The following is a 26,157-nucleotide window of genomic DNA, read 5'->3' on the forward strand; positions in this document are numbered from 1 at the left end:
TGACCTCTCCGCCCCCACCCCACTCCGGCCTATCACCCTCACCTTGGCCTCCTTCCACCTATTGCATTTCCAACGCCCCTCCTCCCTACCTTTTATCTTAGCCTGCTGGGCACACTTTCCTCATTCCTGAAGAAGGGCTTATGCCCGAAACGTCAATTCTCCTGTTCCTTGGATGCTGCCTGACCTGCTGTGCTTTTCCAGCAACACATTTTCAGCTCTGATCTCCAGCATCTGCAGTCCTCACTTTCTCCTCAATGTAGGTAAATTGCCCATCGGTGTCCTGTAACAAGTCAGGACAAATCCAATCCATCCAATTACGGTCCCTTAATTCTATTCTCAATAACCAGCGAAGTGTTTGAAAGGACTGTGAACAGTGCTGTCAAGTGGCAATTGCAAAGGAATAATTTGCTCGCTGAGACTCTGTTTGGGTTCTGCCAGGACTGCTCACCTCCACACCTCAATAGCATTTGTCCAAAAATGGACAAAAGAGCTGAATTCCATAAATAAGCTGAGAGTGAGTGCCCTTGACATCAAGGCTGCATTTAACTGTGTGCTATCAAGGAGCCAAAGTTAAACTGGAATCAGTCGGGATTGGGGAAATCTTTCCACTGGTTCAAGTCAAATCTGGAACATTGGAGATAGTTATGGTTGATGGAGGTCAATCATCTTAGCTCCAGGACATCTCTGCAAGAGTTTCTCAGAGTAGTGCTCCAGACCCAACCATCTTCAGCTGCTTCATCAGTAACCTTTCCTGTAAAAAGGTCAGAGTGGGGATGTTCATCAATGATTTGCACAATGTTCTGCACCATATGTGACTCTTCAGATCCTGAAGCGATCTATGCCCAAATGTCGCAAAACCTTGACAATGTCTGGTCAAGTTGTGGATGTGGCTAATGGCCCATTTATATTGTCCTCATCATCAGGGGAGGTCAAAATTGCTCAGAGGAAGCCTCAGAAATTATAACCTCATAGTTGCATTCCTAAACTCAAAAAATGAATTTTAAAAGTATGTCAACCCACCTCCTTGGTCCTTTCTAGACTTCAATCTGCTACCTAGCTAGGTCATCATCAGACCTGATATACAACCACTGAAAAAGCTGGTTTGAGTATGTATCCTCAGAAACTGGTGAAATTCATGGTAGTTCGAGTGGAATTTTAATTTCCTACCTTCTTGGTTTCCGTTCCTTCTATATTTCTGTCTGCTAATTATTTCTCTTTCGTGTCTCTCCTTTCTCATTCTTCCTCTTCCTCAGTTCTTGTATTTCCTGCTCCAGGAGTTGCTGTTTCATTATCTCTTCTTTTTATCCACAGCTAAAGCAAGGATCCAGGGAACCAAATGCACTGGTACAGGTCTCATTATTGGACAAAACCTTCGAAAGCAGGGTATGGATAAACACTACCAGGTCCATTGTTTAAAGTCAATAGAGTGCAGTGTAATTTTGAGTAAGGAAGAATTGCCACCATGTTCTCCATGATGGCCCTTTGCACAGCCCCATCATTGTCATTAGTTCCACATGCAGAATTTGCTCTCCTTCAGATTTTCTGCTTCTCTCATTCACATACTATTCAGTGTGGCGTACAGTCCATGGAGACTTACAGTAAAATACTGAAGTTTGTACGTAACTATCAGAATTAACTAAACATGATCTCCTTAGTGTTATTTTGGCTTCACATGTAATATTTTTTGCGCATTTGAGTTTAAATGACTTTGGATACCAGAATTTCTTTTAAGAGGATTAAAAAGTCACATTGGAACATTTTTTAACAATGCATTTCTTGGAAACCACATTGTTCTGGATAATTGCTGATTTTGGTTGCTTGAACTCACGCAAATAAAATACCTGACTGCTTTTCTAACTATTTTATGTCTGTGAATAGTGTTTTACAAGCTTAGATACTTCTTTTTGGATTTTCAGTTGTGGGGAAGCCTTTTAAAAATAAACACCCCATCCAGCTGATGTCTGCAGTTTCTGAAGCACATTTGTGCTAAACATATTGTGAAAGCGGATTGTGATCTTGAACAGAGACCAAAAGACATTGTGTTTCCTGAGCAAGCCGTATCTACCAATTTCGCAGAAACATCAGCCTATGTTTGGTGATAACTGTCTACACGTGGCACAATGCCAGACCAACAGGTGTAACCCAGAACTCTGTGGGAAGCTAGGCAAGTGATTGCTGGGCCCCTTGCTGAGATATTTTATTGATAGTCACAAGTGAGATGCCAGAAGACTGGAGGGTGGCTAACGTGGTGCCACTATTTAAGAAATGTGGTAAGGAATAGCCAAGGAACTGTAGACCGGTGAGCCTGACATCAGTGGTGGGCAAGTTGTTGGAGGGAATCCTGAGGGACAGGATGTACATGTATTTGGAAAGGCAAGGACTGATTCAGGATAGTCAGCATGGCTTTGTGTGTCAGAGGTCATGTCCCACAAACTTGATTAAGTTTTTTTGAAGAAGTAACAAAGAGGATTGATGAGGGCAGAGCAGTGGATGTAATCTATATGTACTTCAGTAAGGTGTACGACAAGGTTCCCCATGGGAAACTGATTAGCAAGGTTAGATCTCATGGAATACAGGGAGAACTAGCCACTTGATACAGAACTGGCTTGAAGGTAGAAGACAGAGGGTGGTGGTGGAGTGTTGTTTTTCAGACTGGAGACCTGTGACCAGTGGAGTGCCACAAGGATCGGTGCTGGGTCCACTACTTTTCATCATTTATATAAATGTTTTGGGTGCGAACATAGGAGGTACAGTTAGTAAGTTTGCAGATGACACCAAAATTGGAGGTGTAGTGGACAGAGAAGAAGGTTACATCAGAGTACAACAGGATCTTGATCAGATGGGCCAATGGGCTGAGGAGTGGCAGATAGTTTAATTTAGATAAATGTGAGGTGCTGTATTTTGGGACAGCAAATCAGAACAGAACTTATACACTTAATGGTAAGGCCCTGTGGAGTTTTGCTGAATAAAGATACCTTGGAGTGCAGGTTCATATTTCCTTGAAAGTGGAGTCGCAGGTTAATAGGATAGTGAAGATGGCATTTGGTATGCTTTCCTTTATTGGTCAGAGCATTGGAGCTGGGAGTTCATGTTGCAGCTGTACAGGACATTGGTTAGGCCATTTTTGGAATATTGTGTGCAATTCTAGGCTCCTTCATAATGGAAGGATGTTATGAAACTTGAAAGGGTTCAGAAAAGATTTAGATTAGATTACATTACAGTGTGGAAACAGGCCCTTCGGCCCAACAAGTCCACACCGACCCGCCGAAGCGAAACCCACCCATACCCCTACATTTACCCCTTACCTAACACTACGGGCAATTTAGCATGGCCAATTCACCTGACCCTGCACATCTTTTGGACTGTGGGAGGAAACCGGAGCACCCGGAGGAAACCCACGCAGACACGGGGAGAACGTGCAAACTCCACACAGTCAGTCGCCTGAGGCGGGAATTGAACCCGGGTCTCAGGCGCTGTGAGGCAGCAGTGCTAACCACTGTGCCACCGTGCCGCCCACTAAGGCGGCACGGTGGCACAAGGATGTTGCCAGGGTTGGAGGATTTCAGCTATAGAGAGAGGCTGAATAGGCTGGGGCTGTTTTCCCTGGAGCATCGAAGGCTGAGGTGTGACGTTATTGAGGTTTATAAAATCATTAGGGGCATGGACAGGATAAATAGACAAAGTCTCTTCCCTGGGGTGGGGGAGTCCAGAATTCGAGGGCATACGTTTAGGGTGAGAGGGGAAAGGTATAAAAGGGACCTAAGGGGCAATGCTTTCACACAGAGGGTAGTGTGTATCTGGAATGAGCTGCCAGAGGAAGTGGTGGAGGCTGATACAATTACAGCATTTAAAAGACATCTGGATGGTTATATGAATAGGAAGGGTTCAGAGGGATATGGGCCAGGTGCAGGCAAATGGGACTAGATTAGGTTAGGATATCTGGTTGGTATGGACAAGTTGGACCGAAGGGTCTGTTTCCGTGCTGTACTTCTCTATGACTCTGCGACTCTTTGTCACACTATCCTTTTTGCTTCATGAACTAAGACTTATTGGCCAAGTGTTTCTCCCAAACAATTTTCCCTTTTGTGTGTGTGTGCGTGAGTGAAAGAGATATATATAGAGAGAGTGTGTGTGCATGTGCGCGTGCGTGCACAGGTGGGTGTTGAGTTATTTACAGGGGTAAACATTTATATTTTCATATTACAAACTGAATATGTTAGCCAGTTCATCATTTTCATCAATATGGTTTTTCTTTTACTTTATAATAAATCAATATTCTTCTTTATTTTAAGTGTGATATAGAGAGATCATACCATTGGACATATTGGAAACTGGTTAAAACAAGGCACAGTGGTTAGCACTGCTGCCTCACAGCGCCAGAGACCGGGTTCAATTCCCACCTCAGGCAACTGTGTGTGGAATTTGCACATTCTCCCCAAGGCTGCGTGGGTTTCCTCCGGGTGCTCCGGTTTCCTCCCACATTCCAAAAATGTGCAGGTTAGGTGAATTGGCCATGCTAAATTGCCCATAATAAATAGGTGTAAACGTAGGGGAATGGGTCTGGGTGGGTTGCTCTTCGGAGGGTCGGTGTGGACTTGTTGGGCCAAAGGGCCTGTTTCCACACTGTATGTAATCTTAAAATAAAAATTAAATGTGTGTTATGGTTCATGGATTAGTACGTCAAGAGAAGGACAATGCACTCCTTCTGACTTGGGTTGTAACATTAGATCTTCAGAGTTACATTTTTAAACTGACAAATTAAGTTGACAAATTTCTGCTTCTCCAATATGTCACATTATTTTCTCTTCCCACAGACGGTGTATAACACAAATGCCCCAGTTTGGGAGGATGCCTTTACATTTTTTGTTCAAAATCCAAATCAACAAGACCTTGATATACAGGTACCTTCCTTCACTTCTCCAGAGGGGTTTTGAAATGCTAATTTAAATGGTGTCTGTCACCTTTTATTTTCCTTCGAGGAACTCCTGAATTTTGCATTGTCTATGGATTTTGTGGTGAACTGCATCACCTGAAGCATTTTCAAACTTTTATGACCATCAATAACAAGAACTTATGTCGTGCTTTTAATATGTTAAAGTGTTCCAAAGCATTTCATAATTGCACAATCGGACTAAAGTTAACACTGAGCCACATAGTTCCTGGGTAAGGTCGTGTGATGGTTATGTTACTTGACTAATAATCCAGAGACCTTGACTAATAATCCAGAGACACGAGATCCGTCATGGCAACTAGGAAATTTAAATTCAATTAATTAATTCCCTTGGAATTTAAAAAATATTGACTACAAAATTATTGGATTGTTGTAAAACCCTATCTTGGTAGGGCTGCTGTTTTCACTGCAGACCCACTGCCCTTTCAAATGACTGTAAGGTGCACCTGACCTCCCGGTCATCGTTCAATTTTAATTCTCCTTCCCACTCCCTTTCCGACATGACCATCCTTGGCCTCCTCCATTGCCACAACAAACCAAACCGCAAATTGGAGGAACAACACCATCTTCCGCCTGGGCAGCCTACAGACTGAGGACTCAACATTGAGTTCTCCAATTTCAAATAACCTCCCTTCCCATCCCCTGACTCCCTCCCTTCCATTCCTCTGATTAACCCTTCCTTCCAGTTACCAACTAGATTCACTCCTCTCATCGACCAACCAGATCATATCCTCAATGTTCACCTACCACCCAGCCTCTCTCCTCACCTAAAACCCCCCTCACCCATGCCCCTTTATCTGCAGCTCCCCCTCCCCCGCCTCCATTCCTGAAGGGTTATACCTGAAACATCGATTTCTCCACCTCCTGCCTTGCTGTGTTCTTACAGCCTCCTGCTTGTCCACTTTCAAATGACATAACCGGTTACTCTTTTTTTTCCCCAAAGAGGCAACAGTCCACTCCTTCTCAAGGGCAGTTAGGGATGGGCAACAATTGTTGGCCTAACCAGTGACTTCCACATCCTACAAACAATTATAAAATGGAACTTAAGACAGGTGACCAAAGGTTTTGCTTTGATGAGCAACTTTAATGAGGAGATAGTCTTGAATTAGCAAGGGAGAAGATTCCAAATCTTAACCCACCAGCATCAGTGACAAAAATCAGGTGATTGGTAATGCCACATTTGGAATACTGCACATAGTTCTGGTCGCCTTGCTGTTGGAAAGAGACTGGAAAGTTTGAGTTATAAGGAGAAACTGAATAGGCTGAGCTGTTTTCCCTGGATCATAGGAGGCTGAAGGGTGAACATATAGAGGTTTATAAAATCATGAGGGACATGAATGGGATAAATAGACAAGGTCTTTTCCCTGGGGAGGGGGAGTCCAGAACGAGAGGGCATAGATTTAGGGTGAGAGGGGAAAGAAATAAAAGGGACCTGAGGGGCAATGTTTTCACGGAGAGGGTGATGTGTATATGGAATGAGCTGCCAGAAGAAGTGGTGGAGGTGAGTAAAATTACATTTAAAAAGGCATTTTGGCAGGTCAGCATGGACGAGTTGGGTTGAAGGGTCTGTTTCTGCATTGTGACTATGATTGCACAGCCAGATGCATTTAATCATGTAATCTAAGACTTAGGACAGATAATGGGGAAATATGGTTGTGAGAATGTACAATAGACCACTGGAGTTAGGAGCAAGATTAGAGTGGTGCTGGAAAAGCACAGCAGGTCAGGCAGCATCCGAGCAGCAGGAAAATCGACATTTCGGCCAAAAGCCCTTTATCAGGAATGATGATCGGAAAAGCCCATTCCTGATGAAGGGCTTTTGCCCGAAACATTGATTTTTATGCTCCTTAGATGCTGCCTGACCTGCTGTGCTTTTCCAGCACCACTCTAATCTTGACTCTAATCTCCAGCATCTGCAGTACTCACTTTCGCCACTAGAGTTAGGAGTTGAAGCAGAGACAGTAGCCTGCAATTTCCTTGGGTTCTCTGAATCCACTGTCAATACTTTTATTGGAGGTGCAGTGGAGATCCTATTTAGGTAAATAGGATTTTGTTAAACCAGTGGATTTCAATATTTACAAATAGATTAGATAGTTTAAGGAAAGGTGGGTAAATGTGAATTGGTGTGTTCAAACAACCTGTTTCTGTGTTCAAAGTTAAAAATCACAACACCAGGTTATAGTCCAACAGGTTTAATTGGAAGCACACTAGCTTAGCGACGCTCCTTCATCAGGTGGTAGTAGTGGGAGCGTCAATCCGAAACCTAGTGTGCTTCCAATTAAACCTGTTGGACTATAACCTGGTGTTGTGTGATTTTTAACTTTGTATACCCCAGTCCAACACCGGCATCTTCAAATCATGTTTCTGTGTTGTCATTTTTATTTTACTATACATAATGTTCTGGTCACCACATTATAGGAAGGATGTGGAAGCTTTGGAGTGGGTTCAGAGATTTACTGGGATGTTGCCTGGTATTGAGGGAAGGCCTTATGAGGAAAGGCTAATGGACTTGAGGCTGTTTTCATTAGACAGAAGAAGGTTGAAAGGTAACTTAGTTGAGACATATAAGATAATCACAGGGTTAGATAGGGTGGACAATGAGAGCTTCTTTGCTTGGATGGTGATGGCTAGCACGAGGGGACATAGCTTTAAATTGAGGGGTGATGGATATAGGACAGATGTGGTATGGAATGCCCTGCCTGAAACAGTAGTAGACTCGCCAATTTTAAGGGCATTTAAATGGTCATTGGATAAACATATGGATGAAAATGGAATAGCGTAGGTTAGACATGCTTCAGATTGGTTTCACAGGTTGGAACATCAGGGGCCAAAGGACCTGTACTGCGCTGTAATGTTCTATGCTTTATAATGGACAAGATGTGATGATCCTAAAACCGTCTTAAAGCAACATTGCTAACATTTAGGAAAGTAAAATAAGGAAGGGCAATAACTGAAAATGGGGTAAAGATAAAATAAGAGAAGTGAAGGATTATAAATCACAATCATTAATTACAAGTACATGTTTCAGTTAAATCTGTGCATGTTAATTTTTCTTCTAGGTTAAAGATGATGACCGTCAATTTAGTCTGGGGTCACTATCCATTTCTCTGTCACAGTTGCTGATGAACCCAGATATGAGCTTTAACCAGTGGTTCCCACTAGAACATTCTGGGCGCCACAGCCAAATCTACCTGAAAATCATAATGCGGGTGAGTAAATCCAACAAACAAGAGATTTTGGATCTTTTTAAAAGGACATTCTGAGGACTAAAAGAACTGAGTTGAAACCAACACCAGGAATAGTCAGGTGTCTTGAACAGAGTTCAAGGGACATTTTAGGTACACTTTGTCTTCACTAGCTGCCCAGTATCTGGTGCCAACTTAACTCTTATTCTCTAAATTCCACAAATTTTCAATCAGTTGAAGAGCTTAAAAGGTGGGGGATCCACTCTGCTGGATTACCACCAGGTACTCATGGTGGAAATCCACCTCTTTTTATGTTGGATTGTAACTGTCAATGTTCCCCTCCTTTAACCCACCAACTCTGTCCAGTGGCATTGTCAAGAATAACATTGTTATGTGAGTTAAAAATCACACAACACCAGGTTATAGTCCAACAGGTTTAATTGGAAGCACACTAGCTTTCAGAGCGCTGCTCCTTCATCAGGTGGTAGTAGTGGGAGCGTCAATCCGAAAGCTAGTGTGCTTCCAATTAAACCTGTTGGACTATAACCTGGTGTTGTGAGATTTTTAACTTTGTACATCCCAGTCCAACACCGGCATCTCCAATTCATTGTTACGTGAGGATAAGAAGACATGAAGCTGCACTTCAACACTGCTCAGTTTGTTCTTTTAGTTGTTGCAGTTTCTTTTTCAGTTTCTCACTTTCCCTCTGTCTGTTTTCTTCCTTGGTCTTCAGGTCATTATTCAGTCTGTTCTGTAACTGTTCCATGAACAGTTGAATGTAAAATGATTTTGGTATATTGGTAGGTTTTAAATCTTAAAGTAAATGATCTTTCTTTCTGGTCAGTGGTGGAAATATATGTTGCTTCATGTACAAAGAAACATCCTACTCTGCTCCATTCTGCGCTGTCACCAGGATGGCTGTCATTGTAAATCCAATAGTGTCTTATTGCCTGAAAAGGACATTATACAGTCAGATTACAGGATGTCAAAGTTGTACCAGTTTTGTATAAATGATTTAACACCTTCGCATTTCAGGAAAGTGCAAATTTTCTCAATCACGATTCGTTGCTTTCTCTGATTTTCCTTCTGTTCTGCACTTCCTCTTTCTCTCTGGGATTCAATGCAGCTTAATTTCCTCTGACAGCATATGGTTTAATCTGTTCGCTTAAAATTATTGTATAGTCATCATTAACTCAAAGAAAGTGACAGATTGAGTATGTGTGAAAATGTGATGTTAAAAGCAAACTTTTTTCTAAAAGGTGAGAGGAGAGGAAATGTTGGGATTCAGGGGTATTTGGATGTCCTTGTACATGAATCACAGAAAGTTAACATGCAGGCAGAACAAGAAATTAGGAAGGAACATTGATTGTTTGTCTTTATTCTGAAGGGGCTAGAGAACAAGAGGAATGAAGTCTTCCTACAATTATACAGGGCTTTGAGACCACACCTGGAGTACTAAGCACAATTTTAGCCTTTCCTAAGGGATGATTTGTTGCCATGGAGGAGAGCAACAAACGTTCACAGGAAGGGTTCCTGAGACAAGAGGGCTACCCTATAAGGAATGATTAAGTAGGACAGGCCGATATTCTCTGGAGTGTAGAAGCATGAGGTGATCACAATGAAATGTATAAATGCATGGAGGGTTTGACAGGGTCAGTGCTGAGATGCAGTACCTCTGCTGACCCCTGCTGGAGGTTCACAGTCTCAGAATAAGGAGTCAGCCATTTCAGACTGAAATGAGGAGATTTTGTGACCCAAAGGGTACAGACGTTCAATCATTATGTACAAAACAGAGATCAATAGATTTTTGGACATTGAGGGTCAAGAAATAGGACAAGAAAGTGAACTTTATTTAGAAGATCAGCCGTGATTGTACTGAATGGCAGAGCAGGTTCAAGAGACTGAATTGCATGTGCCTTCTCCTATTATGATGTGTTAGATTTTAAATAAGAACCTTTTAAATGCTAGAAATAAATCACTTAGCATTGCTGAGCTTTATAATTGATGCAGCACAAATTAGTATCACACTATTCCCCTTCTTTACTGTGGCTGTGTGTTTGTTTCTTTGGCAGATCCTGATTGCTGACGCAGTTGATCTGGAGAAGCTGCCTAGAACTCGGAAATCCACACTGGAAAAAAACACAGGATCAGCCAAGTCTGACAAGATGAATATGACTGCAGCTAAGTTAGTGGAAGCTGGAGTGGGCAGCCTGATCCAAGCTCCTTTACCAACTGAGAGCAGTGCCCCAAGCAGTGTGGGGACTGAGGTACTTGGTCAATTACAGAACCATTTTATATTTTCATGTATGAAAGGATTCACTATTCCAATGATTATAGATTAAACTGAAAGTAGATCAATGAAAATAAGATTTTTCATTGTTTGATGCATAGGGATCAGTTAGCTCAGTTGGTTGGATAGTTGGTTTGCAATTCAGAGTGATACCAACAGCACAGGTGCAATTCCCATCTTAGCTGAGGTTAACATGAAGACCCCGTGTTCTGAACCTTGTCTGTTGTGAGCGATATGGTGACCCTCAGGTTACACTGACTGTCAGTTCTCTCCCTCTCTGTAAGAAGGGAGCAGTCAATTGTCCCCTGGGGCTGTGCTGACATTCACATGACTTCAAAGAACAGGTTTGGCTGAAGCAAAAATGTATGAATGTAGAAAGAAAAATGATCAGGCTGAAATTGAAAAATAAAGACTGAGTGTAAGATTGAACAAAAGAGGGTAGGTGTTGGACTGTGGAGAGGAATTACAGTGAGTGATTCTAGGGATCAAATATGGGGATTGATTATAGAAATTGTTTACAATGTTTTTCATCCAATTTTTTGGTTCATTTCACCTTGCATCCAGGTCTTCCTATCCCTGGTCCAGGAGGCCCAGGTTCAACTCCCAACTACTCCAGAGGTGTGTAATAACATCTCTGACCAGGTTGAATAGAAAAATTGGTTAATAAAAGAACATTTTTTAAAAATTCAAACAACTGGTTTCTGCTGACATTGTGAAATTTTATATTATTGCCAAGAGATTTATTACTAAAACTGACGGAGAAATGCACTTTTTAAACTGAATGATTGTGCAGAAACAGAGTTTTGTTAGTGTAAATAGAAGGCCAGTCTGACACAAGTTTCTGGCCACTACTATCTAAATGGTGACAAACTAGAAACTGTGCAAAAACATAGAGATTTGAGAGTCCAGGTTCAAAAATTAATTCAAAACTAGTTGACAGGTACAAGAGCAATCAGAAATAGAGTTGAGGTACAAATCAATCATGATCCAGTGGAAGAGTACAGCAGGTTTCAGGGGATGAGTGGTCTGCACCTGTTCTTATGTTGCTAAAAGGTAGCAGTGTTAACTTCTTTTTCTTCTTTCAGGGAGTGATACGGATTCATCTGTTAGAAGCTGAGAACCTAATTGCAAAGGACAATTTCATGAAAGGGATGGTGAAAGGGAAATCTGATCCCTATGTCAAAGTGCGAGCAGGTGCCCAAAGCTTCCGGAGCAAAACAATTAAAGAAAACCTTAACCCCAAGTGGCATGAGATGTATGAGGTCAGTGTGTTTGGATACTGCCCTTTGAAACCAATAAGATAAAACTCTTAATCAGTAGAACCATGATGAGTGCCAGATGAATGAGCCTGGCTGACAAGTGGGCAGGTCCTTTATGTGGGTCACTTACTGACATGCTGACTTTTTCCGCTCAGTCTTGGTACTGTGTAAAAGTGGTGGATTATTTCATGCGTGGGTGCTATTATCTGGCCCTGTTAACTCTTCCTACCTAGTGTTTTTTAATCAGTTGTTACTCTTTTCCTCAGAAGGGTTATACCCAAAATGTTGACTTCTCCACTTCCTGATGCTGCCTGGCTTGCTAGAACATAGAACACAGAACATTACAATGCAGTACAGGTCCTTCTGCCCTCAATGTTGCGCTGACCCGTGAAACCAATCTGAAGCCCATCTAACCTACACTATTCCATTCGCATCCATATGTTTATCCAATTACTATTTTAAATGCCCTTAAAGTTGGTCAGTCTATTACTGTTACAGGCAGGACGTTCCGTGCCCCTACTACTCTCTGAGTAAAGAAACTACCCCTGACATCTGTCCTATATCTATCACCCCTCAATTTAAAGCTATGTCCCCTCATGCTAGCTATCACCAACCGAGGAAAATGGCTCTCACTGTCCACCCTATCTAACCCTCTGATTTGCAGTGTTATCTGCAAATTTACTAACCCATCATTCTGTGCCCTCATCCAGATCATTTATAAAAATGACAAACAGCAGTGGACCCAAAACAGATCCTTGCGGTAAACCACTAGTAGCTGAACTCCAGGGTGAATATTTCTCCCATCAACCTGTCTTTTTTCAGCTAGTCAATTTCTGATCCAAACCACTAAATCACTCTCAATCCCATGCCTCCGTATTTTGTGCAATAGCCTACCGTAGGGAACGTTATCAAATGCCTTACTGAAACCCATACACACCACATCAATTGATTTACCCTCATCCACCTGTTTGGTCACTTTTTCAAAGAACTCAATTAAGGTTTGTGAGGCACAACCTACCCTTCACAAAACCGTGTTGACTATCCCTAATCAACTTATTCCTCTCTAGATGATTCTAAATCCCCTCTCTTATAACCCTTTCCAACACTTTACCCACAACTGAAGTAAGGCTCACTGGTCTATAATTTCCAGGGTTGTCTCTACTCCCCTTCTTGAACAAGGGAACAACATTTGCTATCCTCCAGTCTTCTGGCACTATTCCTGTTGACAATGATGACATAAAAATCAAAGCCAAAGGCTCAGCAATCTCCTCCCTGGCTTCCCAGAGAATATTAGGATAAATTCCAACTGGCTCAGGGGACTTACCTATTTTTACACTTTCCCGAATTGCTAACACCTCCTCCTTATGCACCTTAATCCCATCTAGTCTAGTAGCCTGTATCTCAGTATTCCCCTCGACCACATTGTCTTTTTCTAGTGTGAATACTGACAAAAAGTATTCATTCAGTGCTTCCTCTATCTTCTCTGACTCCATGCACAACTTCCCACTACTATGCTTGATTGGCCCTAACCTTATTCTCGTCATTATTTTATTCGCGATATAGCTATAGAAAGTCTTAGGGTTTTCCTTGATCTTATCCGCCAATGACCTCTCATGCCCCCCTCCTGGCTCCTCTTAGTTCTCTCTTTAGGTCCTTCCTGGCTAACTTGTAACTCTCAAGCGTCGTAACTGAGCCTTCACGTCTCATCCTAACATAAGCCTTCTGTGTTCTTCCAGCCTCCTGCTTGTCTACCTTGGATTCCAACATCAGCAGTTTTTTTTGTCTCTAACACTTTTCCAAAGGCATGTTCTGACCTGTGGTAACCTTTCTCCTCTTAGGTCATTGTAAATCACATTCCAGGTCAGGAGCTAGAGTTTGAGCTCTTCGATAAGGACATTGACAAAGATGATTTCCTTGGAAGGTATGTTGCTCCATCAGAAAATTCAGAAAAGGTTTGAGGACAATTTTAATACTACATTAGAGCAAAGTGCCTTCTATGGGAACACTGGTTCTTCAAATGTTTTGGTGAACACTCCCAGGACAGGGACAGTACGGGGACAGATGTAGAGTAAAGCTCCCTACACTGTCCTCATCAAACACTCCCAGGGCAAGGACATCACAGGGTTAGATACAGTGTAAAACACTCTCTGCACTGCTCTCTCAGTAAACAATACACTATAAATCTTTTCAAAACATTGTTTGAAGTTCTCTGCATGGTCATGGAAATTCCATTATACTTTTATTAATAAATGAGTTGCTTTCTAAGAATAGCCATACTCAATTGTATTCACGCACAATGTAAACGTTTTTTCGTTAGTGTTTGACTTAAGTTGTTCTCTGACATGCAGATTGAAGATCAGTTACAAGGACATCATGAACAGTAAAGTTATGGATGAGGTAGGAAAATCTTGTTAGTTCAAATCATATAATGGGGCAGACTTCCCATTCCTTCTAGCTAGGAATATTGAATCCCTCGACTGTAATGGCCCAGGGGATGGGAATACTTCATGGAGGTAGCCTTTCTGTTTGTTTTGTTTTAAATTAATGGATATAAATTGTGGACCATAGTGAGCTTCTACCTAACTGGAGTTTTTTTTCGCTGATATAGATTCTCACTCTTTCTGCATCGTGACACACTGCACTTAACTAAACTTAAAATACAGGTTGGAAAATGTCGTGGATCAGGGAATTTAACCAACTAAAACCAATTAATCTAACAGCACTGAGTGCTTGTCAGAACATCCTATCCATTAAGGTATTAACTTGCAGCGTTACTGACAGAGTGTGGGAAGAAGCCTGTTTTCTAGATAGGAAGGCAGTTGAAAATAGTCTCCACGCAAAATAAAAACTGAAAGAACTGCGGATGCTGTAAATCAGAAACAAAAATGAAACTTGTTGGAATAGCTCAACAGGGCTGGCAGCATCTGTGGATAGAAATCAGCGTTAACGTTTCAGGTCCAGTGACCCTTCTACTGAAAATAGTCTCCCTGGCTTGTCAAAATGCCAAGACAGGCAATTCAATCTGTTTATGATGTCTTTTCAAATGAAGCCATCTTACCTCAGTCTGATGCTGGTGAACTTTGTTTTAAGATCTGATGATTTTGTGACAGCCATGTTTTGATATTTTACTATAAGCTCCACAGTATAACAGACAAAAGTGCCCTGAAAACTAAACTTTTGCTGCCAAGTTTACAATAATGAAGTTTCATTATCGGCTCCAATGTCATGACTCACTGGGGTAGTGCACTGGAAATTAAGCCCGGCTATTCTTGGAGTTTTCACAAATGTCGAAAATTTTTTAAAACAAATGCACGACATTCTCCATCCTCTTCCATCGGGCAGAAGATGCAGAAGTTTGAAATCACATAACAACAGATTTAAGAACAGCTTATTTCCCGCTGTTATCAGACTTATGAACGATCAGAGTTGATCTTTCTTTGCACCTTCTCTGTAGCTGTAACACTTATATTCTGCATTCTGTTCTATTACCTTGATGTATTTATGTACGGTAGGATTTGTCTGGTTAGCACGTAAAACAATACTTTTCATTGTATCTCGGTATATATGATGATAATAAATCAAAATTTACCTGACTTTTCCACCTGGGTCATAGAAAGCACAGACCAGGTTTCTATACTTAACAAGTATTACTATTTATACCAAGTAATTCGGCAGTAGCTAAAATCCCCTTTACATACACAGAGATAGATGCATTGACGAGGAAAAACACATAGACAGAGGAGAAAAAGTAGAAAGACAGTGCATAGTCTTTGTCCAAAAATTCAGTTGAGCTGGTTCTTGCTGATCCAAAGGTTTCTTCTTAGCTTTCTTTTTTCAAATTGATCCACTGGTTTGTAATAGGCACAGGACGGTTGGTTCACTTGTAAAATGCCTCTGATATATAGATTAAAAGTCATAGCAGAGAGAACAGAGAGATAGTGCCTGAGCTTGTGGAGATCGGAACACTTCTCTTTATCTTGTTTCCAACCCCAAGCTGTTCAGTTACCTGAGAACCCAACCATACAGTTGTTTGCAAACAAAATGCCCTTGTCATCAGTAACTTGTCATTAGTCCATAGACCAATCAACGTCCTGTTGCCAACCAGAACTGTATCTGAATTCAAAACTACTTGGCTGTTGTTCCTCTGCAGCCATTTCAAATTCTGCTTGTTCAAACAGCTACTTATGATGCTTACCACGAGTGTCAGGTTACTTGCTTTTAAACCATGCAGCCATCCTTTCAAAACACTGGTTTTAAAAGTTTTTTTTTTCTCATTTCAGTCCAAAACTCTAAAAAGCTCAAAATAAAAAAGACCCTATCTTTGCAGCTACCAAACTGCCTGTTTCCTCTCTTTGTCCATCTATAGTGGTTCATGCTGAACGACGTCAAATCAGGAAAACTTCACCTCAAGTTAGAATGGTTGCCGCCAGGCATGGATGCACTTATCCTAGATCAGGTGAGATTAGTTTGAGTTTTCATTCTACTTGCTGTCTGGTTTGTTACTCTTGGTGAATTCCAAATAATTGGAATGAAGTTCTGCTCCTTCAGGTCGAATCTATGTTTTATGTTCTTTGCTGGTTGAGGAGAGAACAGATCATTTTCACTTTTCGAAGCTGAACATTGTTACTTTGAAACATGAAAGAAAAGACATGCACCTCCGTTATTAATGGGCCTGAACTGGATGATGCTGTATGTGCTGTCATCCATACTTTCTGGGAATATCCCTCTGGAGGGCCCTCTTGGTCTAGTGTAGGTGAGGATAGTTACCTTTTGGTATAATTAGAAGAGTCTCTTTGTGGTAAACAAGATACAGTTAATTGCACCTTTGCAACTGTTTAAATATGGCACATATATGGTCATTATTTGAGAGAATGAAAAGAGGATGTGGTCTCTGGTTTGACTCCTTTAAGATCTTTCATTACCCTCCCCTCCTCTGGACACTGCAACCAGCCAGACTGAAAGGGAATCTAGATGAAGCATTTGCATTACGATTTTATTTTATTAATGAGGAGTTTTAAGAAAAACACTTATCCCATAGTTCATTCAAATCCAAGAGCTGATATTTTGCTTTAAATGTTTATTTTCGTCAAATCCATCTCTTTTCAGGTGCTTCAGGCAAACAGGACCATCTTCACACAGAATGATTTGGAACCATCTGCTGCCATCTTGACCGTCTACCTGGACAGGGCACACGATCTTCCTGTAGGCCTCAGGCTTGTCAATTATCAATAAAATTGGATATTTCTGTCCCAGCTATGCTTGCTGGTCACTTGATCCCTGCTGTAGTATGGGCGAGTCAGCATCTAGGCTTGTTAAACATGTGGTTGGAAAGGGAGGGATCCAATTTTATAAGCAGCATGGCTTGTGTATCAACTTGTAGAGGCAATCTTATCAAGGTGAGACCCAACAACTCCTCCAAATAGGATTTGTGTACAAATGCATATGCTCTCTTCTAATCTTGCTCAGCCTACTGACTGTGTCATTGTTAGTGTACAATATAGAATAAGACCATTGAGAGTTAAATTAAGTTGCTAGGACTTGTTCATTTCTAAGATTCTAACTATGTTTGTTACATCTTCATGCAGGTGAAGAAAGGGAAGAAGCAGCCCAGTCCAATGGTTCAGATCACTGTTAATGGCACTTCATTTAAAAGTCAGGTAAGAGAGTGACCCTGTCGCACAGGTTAGTTTGCTTTGGAACTTCTGCACTGCAAAAATTTCAGGTATCCAGGGAAAATGGTGTTCTTTGTAGTAATGCTGAACTTGTTCTGAATCAGTATCAAAGACATAGAAGGGAAGATTCTCCTATCTCCATGTTAATGTGTAATCCTTGACATTTAGCATAAAGTTGGTGATTTTTCACTGCAAAGTATACCCGAAGTAATTGCTGGTTAATTAAATAACATGCTTCAAGAAACAGACATGAGGAGGATTGAGTGACAGATCAGCATCTGTTCTGATTCTGTACGCCAACTCAGCCATCAGATCAAGCAAACATTTGAACAGCAAAGAAACTCCTCAGCTGGGTATCATTGGACAATCTCTTAACCAGTTCACAGCAGTTTCAGTTCTGTGAAGATCGATGTTTTTGTTTAAAAGGTCAGAAAGTCATTTGGATCAGTGAACGAAAGACATTATTTCCAAGAAGGCAGGATACCTGTGGAGATAATAAAGTGTTTACAAAGTTGAACTTTTATGATGTACAGAGAAATCAGACCAGGAGCCCCTTGATTTTTGAGTTCAATTCAGAATCAGATTTAATTTCACCTTAACAGAAGTGTTTTACTTTGTGCAGTCTTCAAACTGTGAGAGCTTTATAGAAGTTCTCAAGCTGTCAGAACTGAAAGGAATACTGCAAATTAGAAATAAAAACAGTGCTGGAGAAACTCAGCAGGTCTGGCAGTATCTGTAAAGAGAAAAAGAGTTATGTTTCAAAGTCCAGTATGACTTCTTCAGAAGTACTTCAGTTCAGGTCATCAGAACAGAAAAGAAGTCTTCAAGCTATCAAAACAGGAAACTGTCAGTTAAATAAGGAATTGAAGAGTTAAGACAGAGATAGCATGTTGGAAATCAAGCCCTGCTATTCCCAGAGACATTATCCAAGTTTAAAAACAATTGTTATCAAAGTATTCAAAGTCCCCAGTTTACATGTCAGATAGACCCAGGCTAACAGAAAACCAGGTAAAACATTTGTGTACTTAACAAGAACGACTAGTTATCACAGATAAATCGATTCTAACCACTGATTAAACAACTATTAATTGTCAACATATAACTCTACTTGTTAAAACTCCAACCTCCTTCTAAACTGCATCCTGCACATACATAGACAGACAAAAATAAATTGGCATCATGGGTAGTGGGGAAGGGGGGGAAATAGGGTAACAATCCAATAGTAACAGTCCTCCTGATTCAATGGAGTGTTCTTTTTGTTTCCCACGTCCTTCAGTTCTTGAATCTTTTCCTTCAGGTTCTCTCGTTTCTTCACAGGGGCAGAGAACAATTGGTTCACAAATTATAAAGTCTCTAACTTATTGGTTAAAAGCAACCGCTTATAACAACTGGTAGGGAAAAAATATAAACTGGCTTTCTTCAGGCGAGAGACAGAGAGACCACTTACCCTTGTCTGAAGGCTTATGCCAGTGTCATTCATACCCTCAAGCTGGTCAGCTACCAAAGAGCCAATCAGAGTTATCAGGTTCATGGCCTTTGGCATCCACAACTGGTCACAATTCCATCAACTAATCAGCAACCTGTTGCCAGTCAGTTCTCACTTTATACACAGCTGGGCCATCTACAAACACCTTCCCCACTGCTTGAACACTACGCACTGATTTTCAGTAATCTGTTTTCTTAAAAATGCAACAATTCCTTCCACAATCCTTTGTCATAAAACAGTCCTTTCCTAATTCAGTCAACAATCAAAAACAGTAAAATCTTTACAGTTTGAATAATTGTTCCTTTTGTGTAATAAACTTGTGTTATTTAAAGAACATCAGCAGCCTCAGGTGAGCATGTTCAGTGACTAACCAAAGTAATCAATTGCAAAAATAAAGCTATGATCTATCAAGCCAAGTATCACTCTGGGATCCCACTTGTAAGACCATAAGATACAGGAGCAAAATTAGGCCATTCAGTCCAGTAAGTCTGCTCTGCCATTTAATCATGGCTGGTATGTTTCTCAAATCCTTTCTCCTGCCTTATCCCTGTAACCTTTAATGCCCTTGTTAATCAAGAACCTTTCTATTTCTGTCTTAAATACACCTAAATATCCAGTATTACTGTCAGCTGGGATCATTACAACTAGTAGCATTTAACAGCGATAACGTGATGCTTTACTCTGTCTCTAATTCCATGCTATACCTGTTCTGAGAGTGTTTGGCACTGTATGTTCCATTCCTGACAATGAGGCTATCACATTATGATCAAAACATTAACCCTCTTTCCCCGAAAACCTATTTAAAGAGGGCAGAACGAATATCTTTTAAAGCAAAGTGCAGCTTGGCATATTCAAAAGAATGGAATGTTGAAGTGGTTTAGACTCAGTGTTTGAGATTGAGGGGTCATACTGATGAACATTTCTTTTCTTCATGCACAACTACAAACTGTTACTGGTGCCTTTCTCTTTTACAGGTTATTAATAGCACAGAACTACCCATTTGGGAGGAATCATTTTCATTCCTTGTAGGGAATCCAAACTTGGAGCGTATGGAGCTTCAGGTAAACTGCAAGAGTAGAGTATGACGTGCTTTTGTTAATTACATTTTACATCTTGAATATGTCACCTTAGCACATCAGCAAAATCATCTCAGTACATTACCGAATCTAACTCAGAGTGGATTCAACAGACGATTGAGTAAATTTAATGGATTTTGTTTTTATCAGATTTTAAAATCTGATTTAATATCTAGCTACAGTCCTTTTACTTGACTTCATGGTATTGGCTTGTGATATTGTCATTTTAAAAGGTATTTTCAAAATTGTTGCCTAGGTTAAAGATGACAGTCATGTCCTGGGGACTCTGACACTTCCACTCTGCCAACTGCTGACCAGCAAGAATCTGACCTTCGACAAATGGTTTAAGTTGGAAAATTCAGGACCCAATAGTCAAATCATGTTGAAAGTCATGCTGGGGGTAAGTGAATATGAAACTATTATTTATTGTTTGTTTAAAAATTTGTGTTGCTATGTGTACTTACGTGTATGTTTATATGTGCCTGCATACCTATGCATGTTAATCTGTGTATATGTATATGTGATTAAATTCAAAATGTAGAAATGCTTTATACATATAAACAGAGAAAACAGGAGTTGTATGACATTCAGTCTTTGGGGCTAACTCCGCCATTCAGTGTGATCATCGCCGAACATCCAACTCCATACCCTGTTCCCACTTTTTTCCCCATACTCTTTGATCCCAACATCTCTGAGAACTGGATGTAACTCCTTCTTGAAAACATTCAATAATATAGCTTCAGCCACTTTCTGTGGCATAGAATTCCACAGGCTTACCACTCTCTAGGCGAATACATTTCTCCTCATCTCAGAACTAAATGGCCGAGCAAATACACCTGAACTGTGACCCCTAGTTTTGGGATCCCCGGTCATGGGAAGCATCCTTCCTGCTTTATCCTGTCTAATCCGGTTAGAATTTTACAGGTTTCTATGAGATAGAGTCATAGAGATATACAGCACGGAAACAGACCCTTCGGTCCAACTCGTCCATGCCGACCAGATATCCCAACCCAATCTAATCCCATTTGCCAGCACTTGGCTCATATTCCTTCAAACCCTTCCTATTCATATACCCATCTAGATGCCTTTTAAATGTTGCCATTGTACCAGCCTCCACCACTTCCTCTGGCAGCTCATTTCATACATGCACCACCCGCTCTGTAAAAAGGTTGCCCCTTGGATCCCATTTATATCTTTTCCCTCTCACCCTAAACCTAAGCCCTCGAGTTCTAGACTTCCCCACCCCAGGGAAAAGACCTTGATTATTTATCCTATCCGTGCCCCTCATGATTTTATAAACCTGTCTAAGATCACCCCTCAGCCTCCGACGCTCCAGGGAAACAGCCCCGGCCTATTCAGCCTCTCCCTATAGCTCAAATCCTCTAACCCTGGCAACATCCTTGTAAATCTTTTCTGAACCCTTTCAAGTTTCACAATATCCTTCCGATAGGAAGGAGATCAGAATTGCATGCAATATTCCAAAAGTTGCTTAATCAATGTCCTGTACAGCCGCAACATGACCTCCCAAACCCTGTACTCAATACTCTGACCAATTAGAAAAGCACACCAAACACCTTCACTATCCTATCTACCTGCGACTCCACGTTCAAGGAGCTACGAACCTGCACTCCAAGGTCTCTTTGTTCAGCAACAGTCCCCAGGACCTTACCATTAAGTGTATAAGTCCTGCTCAGATTTGCTTTCCCAAAATGCAGCACCTCATATTTATCTAAATTATACTCCACCTGTCACTCCTCAGCCCATTGGCTCATCTTATCAAGATCCTGTTGTAATCTGAGGTAACCCTCTTCGCTGTCCACTACACCTCCAATTTTGGTGTCATCTGCAAACTTACTTACTATACCTCCTGTGTTCACATCCAAATCATTTATATAAATAATGAAAAGTAGTGGACCCAGCACCAATCCTAGTGGCACTCCACTGGTCACAGGCCTCCAGTCTGAAAAACAACCCTCCATCACCACCCTCTGTCTTCTACCTTTGAGCCAGTTCTGTATCCAAATGGCTAGTTCTCCCTGCATTCCGTGAGATCTAACCTTGCTAATCAGTCTCCCATGGGGAACTTGCCGAACGCCTTTCTGAAGTCTGTATAGATCATGTGCACCACTCTGCCCTCATCAATCCTCTTTGTTACTTCCTCAAAAAACTCAATCAAGTTTGAGAGACATGATTTCCCACACACAAAGCCATGTTGATTATCCCTAATCAGTCCTTGCCTTTCCAAATACATGTACATCCTGTCCTTCAGGATTCCCTCCAACAACTTGCCCACTACTGATGTCAAACTCACTGGTCTATAGTTCCCTGGCTTTTCCCTATCGCCTTTCTTAAACAGTGGCACCACGTTTGCCAACCTCCAGTTTTCTGGCACCTCAGCTGTGACTATCGATGATATAAATATCTTAGCAAGAGGCCCAGCAATCACCTCCCTAGCTTCCCACAGAGTTTCTAGGGTACACTTGATCAGGTCTTGGGGATTTATCCACTTTGATGTGTTTCAAGACATCCAGCACTTCCTCCTCTGTAATATGGATATTTTTCAAGACGTCACCATCTATTTCCCTACATTCTATACCTTCCATGTCCTTTTCCACATTAAACACTGATGCAAAATACTTGTTTAGTATCGCTCCCATCTCCTGCGGCTCCTCACAAAGGCTGCCTTGCTGATCTTTCAGGGGCCCTATTCTCTCCCTAGTTACCCTTTTGTCCTTAATGTATTTCCCTCTCATTCTTTAAACTCCATTTAATATAGTCCTAACTAATCCAGTCTCTCTTCATATATCAGTCCTGCCATCCCAGGAATCAATCTTGCTGCACTCCCTCCAAAGCCATAACATCTTTCCTCAGATAAGGAAGCCAAAACTGCACACAATACTCACCAAGGCCCTGTACAATTGCGGCAAGACATCCCTGCTCCTGCACTTGCTGTGAAAACCAGCATACCATTTGCCTTCTCCATGACCTGCCGCACCTGCATGTTTACTTTCAGCAACTGGTATACAAGGATACCCAGGTCTCATTTTACTTCCCATTTGTCCAGTCTGTAGCCATTCAGATCATAATCTGTTTTCCTGTTTTTGATACCAGAGTGGATAGCCTCACAATTATAGACATTATATTTCATCTGCTATGCATTTGTCCATACTGAGATGAATGGCCCTTACCACACAATGGAGCCTGATTCAAAGTCACCTGATCGTCCTTCCATACATGAGGCTGCTTTAACTGTTGTATTCCTTTGCATATCGGGCTGCTCAGACTGTTTTAATCATTAGTTCCAAGTCTTCTGTTCTTTGTGGCTCCAACTGTTTTGTTTATACATGTGATGCTCTTTTTATGTAATGGGTTTGCTGCAATTGTTCTTTTATTTATTGTCAATGTTCTGTCTTTTTTTTACTTTGCCACAGATCCTAGTTTCTGAGCATTCCAGGGAACTTTTCTCAATTCAGTCTGTGGCACAGGACCCAGCTAACTGTGAGGTGGAGAATGTGTCATTCTCGCCTTCAGTTAGTGACGAGAGTGAACTGAAACCTGTTTCGTCACTAGTGAATGATCCCAGTAACCATTCAGTTTCCGAGAACAGCAGCGTTCCAATCAGTGAATCGGTGTCATCTGAACTGGATCTGCGACAGAGAATGCATCGGTAGATGACAAGTTTTTAGTTTCATATCAAATGCAAATTATTCCATTGAGTATGTTGACTACACTAGCTTGCTAAGCATGGCAAAGATCAAGCGTTAAAGGTCAAATCATGCTGTAATGCCTTGTTGTCTAAATTGCAGTCACCACCATCCCCCCCCACAAGGAAAACCAGGGAGGAGATTGGAGTGTAGCTGGAGGCCTTTTAACATTGAATGGCTCATGTGACTGCTCAGAAACCAAGCTGCACAGTTGTTGTTCATCTTTTCATGTAACTACAGACACTGTCTTCTTCCTGTTTCAGTAAAATGGATATTTTAGAATCACCACAGATCAAGCTAACACTGCAGTACCACGTGCAGCAAGGAAAACTGCTACTTGTAGTGCATTCCTGCAGGTAAGGGTTTGAGAGGCAGTCTTTGTATTCTTTGTATTTTACTGCTGACTTACTACACTACACAGATCGATAAAATCTGTGGACTGCTTCATAGGTCCTATACTGACTTCATTTTATAGTCACTTAAGTCCTTTATTCACTTAATGAATGGAATACTAGGATATGCATTTTGAATTCTCTCTTTTCTTTCCTTTTTATCTTCTTTCCTATCAATATACATTTGTTGCTTTGTGGAGCGATTCCTGTAGATTTAGGAATATTATAGCTGTGTCACCTCTCTTTGGCTGCTGCAGTTAGTCATATATTTATTTCCAGTGGAAGAATTTTCAATATTGTAATATTGTTTCAGTTAATTATAGTAAATTGTCAAATTATTTTTGAGAACGTGCAGATGGTACTGAATTCCTATATTGAAAATTATGTCATCAATTATTGTCATCCTTTAAAGGGTGTTGATCCTTCTTCATTGACATACCACTTCAATCATTTAGAAGCACTTCATAAAACGTTTCCTAAATTTGTGCAAAATTTTCTCTCCTTTCCCAGAGTTGTTATTATTACTATTATTATTGTTATTATTGTTTAAATTGGAAATAATTGAAATAACATTGTGATATTGTCATTAAGTAAAATTTGTAGTATAGAATCAGATTCAGCTCAACTGGTTTATGTTTCAGCTGAGTCTCCTGTCACGGCCACTTCATCACCCTGTAAGACCATAAGATGTAGGAACAGGAGTAGGCCTGTCAGCATATTGAGTCTGCTCCTCCATTCAATATGATCGTGGCTGATAATCCTCAACTCCACTTTCCTGCCATATCCCCATATGCCATGATTCCTTTGCTGATTAAAAATCTGCAGCCCAGCCTTGAATATACTTAATGAACCAGCCTTTACAGGCAACAGTTGTAAAGAATTTCACAGATTCACTCCTCTCTGAGAGAAGAAATTCATCTTCATCTCTGCCTTGAGATGATGCCCTCTGGTCCTAAAGTCTCCAAAGTGGCAACAATCTTTCCACATTTCCCCTGTCAAGTTCACCCCTATTCATTTTATCATGATCTATCCTGATTTTAGCAAAAAACAATAAGTTTTGCCAGATCCCTTTGAGCTTGCAGAACTGAACATGAAAGTCTCACTCCATGTTTCCTCACATCCCCTCTAATCCTTCTATCAATCGTCCCTTCTCTTCTATCCATTGAAGGAAAGCATTCCACGTGCCTTCTTTACAACCTTATCTACCTGTCCTGCCATCCACAGGAACCTATGGATTTACACTCTCTCTGACTACCTTGATCTCTTTCAATACCTTCCCGTTTATTGTCTGTTCTCTTGCTTTGTTTACCTTCCCCCAAATGCATAACCTGACACTTATAGAATATAGAACATTACAGCACAGTACAGGCCCTTCGGCCCTCGATGTTACGCCGCCCTGTCATACTAATCTGAAGCCCATCCCACCTACACTATTCCATGTACATCCATTTGCCTGTCCAATGACGACTTGAATGTACTTAAACTTGGCGAATTTACTACTATTGCAGGCAAAGCATTCCATACCCTTACTACTCTTTGAGTAAAGAAACTACCTCTGACATCTGTCTTATACCTATCTCCCCTCACTTTAAAGTTGTGCCCCCTCGTGTTTGCCGTCCCCATACTTGGAAAAAGGCTCTCCCTGTCCACCCTATCTAACCCTCTGATTATCTTGTATGTCTCTATTAAGTCACCTCTCAACCTTCTTCTCTCTCATGACAACAGCCTCAAGGCCCTCAACCTTTCCTCGTAAAACATTCCTTCCATACCAGGCAACATCCTAGTAAATCTCCTCTGCACCCTTTCCAAAGCTTCCACATCCTTCTTATAATGCGGTGACCAGGACTGTACATAGTACTCCAAGTGTGGCCATACCAGAGCTTTGTACAGCTGCAGCATAACCTCCTGGTTCCGGAACTCAATCCCTCTATTAATAAAGGCCAAACACTGTGTATGCTTTCTTAACAACCCTGTCAATCTGGGTGGCAACTTTCAGGGATCTGTGTACATGGACACCAAGATCTCTCTGCTCATCTGCACTCCCAAGAATCTTACCATTAGCCCAGTACTTTGCATTCCGATTACTCCGTCCAAAGTGTATCACCTCACACTTGTCTACATTAAACTCCATTTGCCGCCTCT

General features: G+C 41.2%; 1 protein-coding gene across 1 annotated transcript in view; it reads left to right on the plus strand.

Moving 5' to 3' along the window:
- The window catches only part of esyt1a (extended synaptotagmin-like protein 1a), a 71,323-nt gene that overhangs the window by 33,493 nt on the left and 11,673 nt on the right, over positions 1–26,157 (plus strand). Inside the window, exons 11-24 of the mRNA XM_043681733.1 lie at positions 1,312–1,383; positions 4,815–4,901; positions 8,011–8,160; positions 10,209–10,403; positions 11,512–11,688; positions 13,524–13,606; positions 14,034–14,082; positions 16,052–16,141; positions 16,792–16,887; positions 17,271–17,342; positions 19,818–19,904; positions 20,176–20,319; positions 23,351–23,586; positions 23,887–23,979. Coding sequence (XP_043537668.1) covers positions 1,312–1,383; positions 4,815–4,901; positions 8,011–8,160; positions 10,209–10,403; positions 11,512–11,688; positions 13,524–13,606; positions 14,034–14,082; positions 16,052–16,141; positions 16,792–16,887; positions 17,271–17,342; positions 19,818–19,904; positions 20,176–20,319; positions 23,351–23,586; positions 23,887–23,979 — 1,631 coding nt within the window. The remainder of the gene's footprint in view (positions 1–1,311; positions 1,384–4,814; positions 4,902–8,010; positions 8,161–10,208; positions 10,404–11,511; positions 11,689–13,523; positions 13,607–14,033; positions 14,083–16,051; positions 16,142–16,791; positions 16,888–17,270; positions 17,343–19,817; positions 19,905–20,175; positions 20,320–23,350; positions 23,587–23,886; positions 23,980–26,157) is intronic.

The sequence above is a fragment of the Chiloscyllium plagiosum genome, chromosome 43, assembly GCF_004010195.1.
Source record: "Chiloscyllium plagiosum isolate BGI_BamShark_2017 chromosome 43, ASM401019v2, whole genome shotgun sequence".
In the NCBI taxonomy this organism is placed as follows: Eukaryota; Metazoa; Chordata; class Chondrichthyes; order Orectolobiformes; family Hemiscylliidae; genus Chiloscyllium; species Chiloscyllium plagiosum.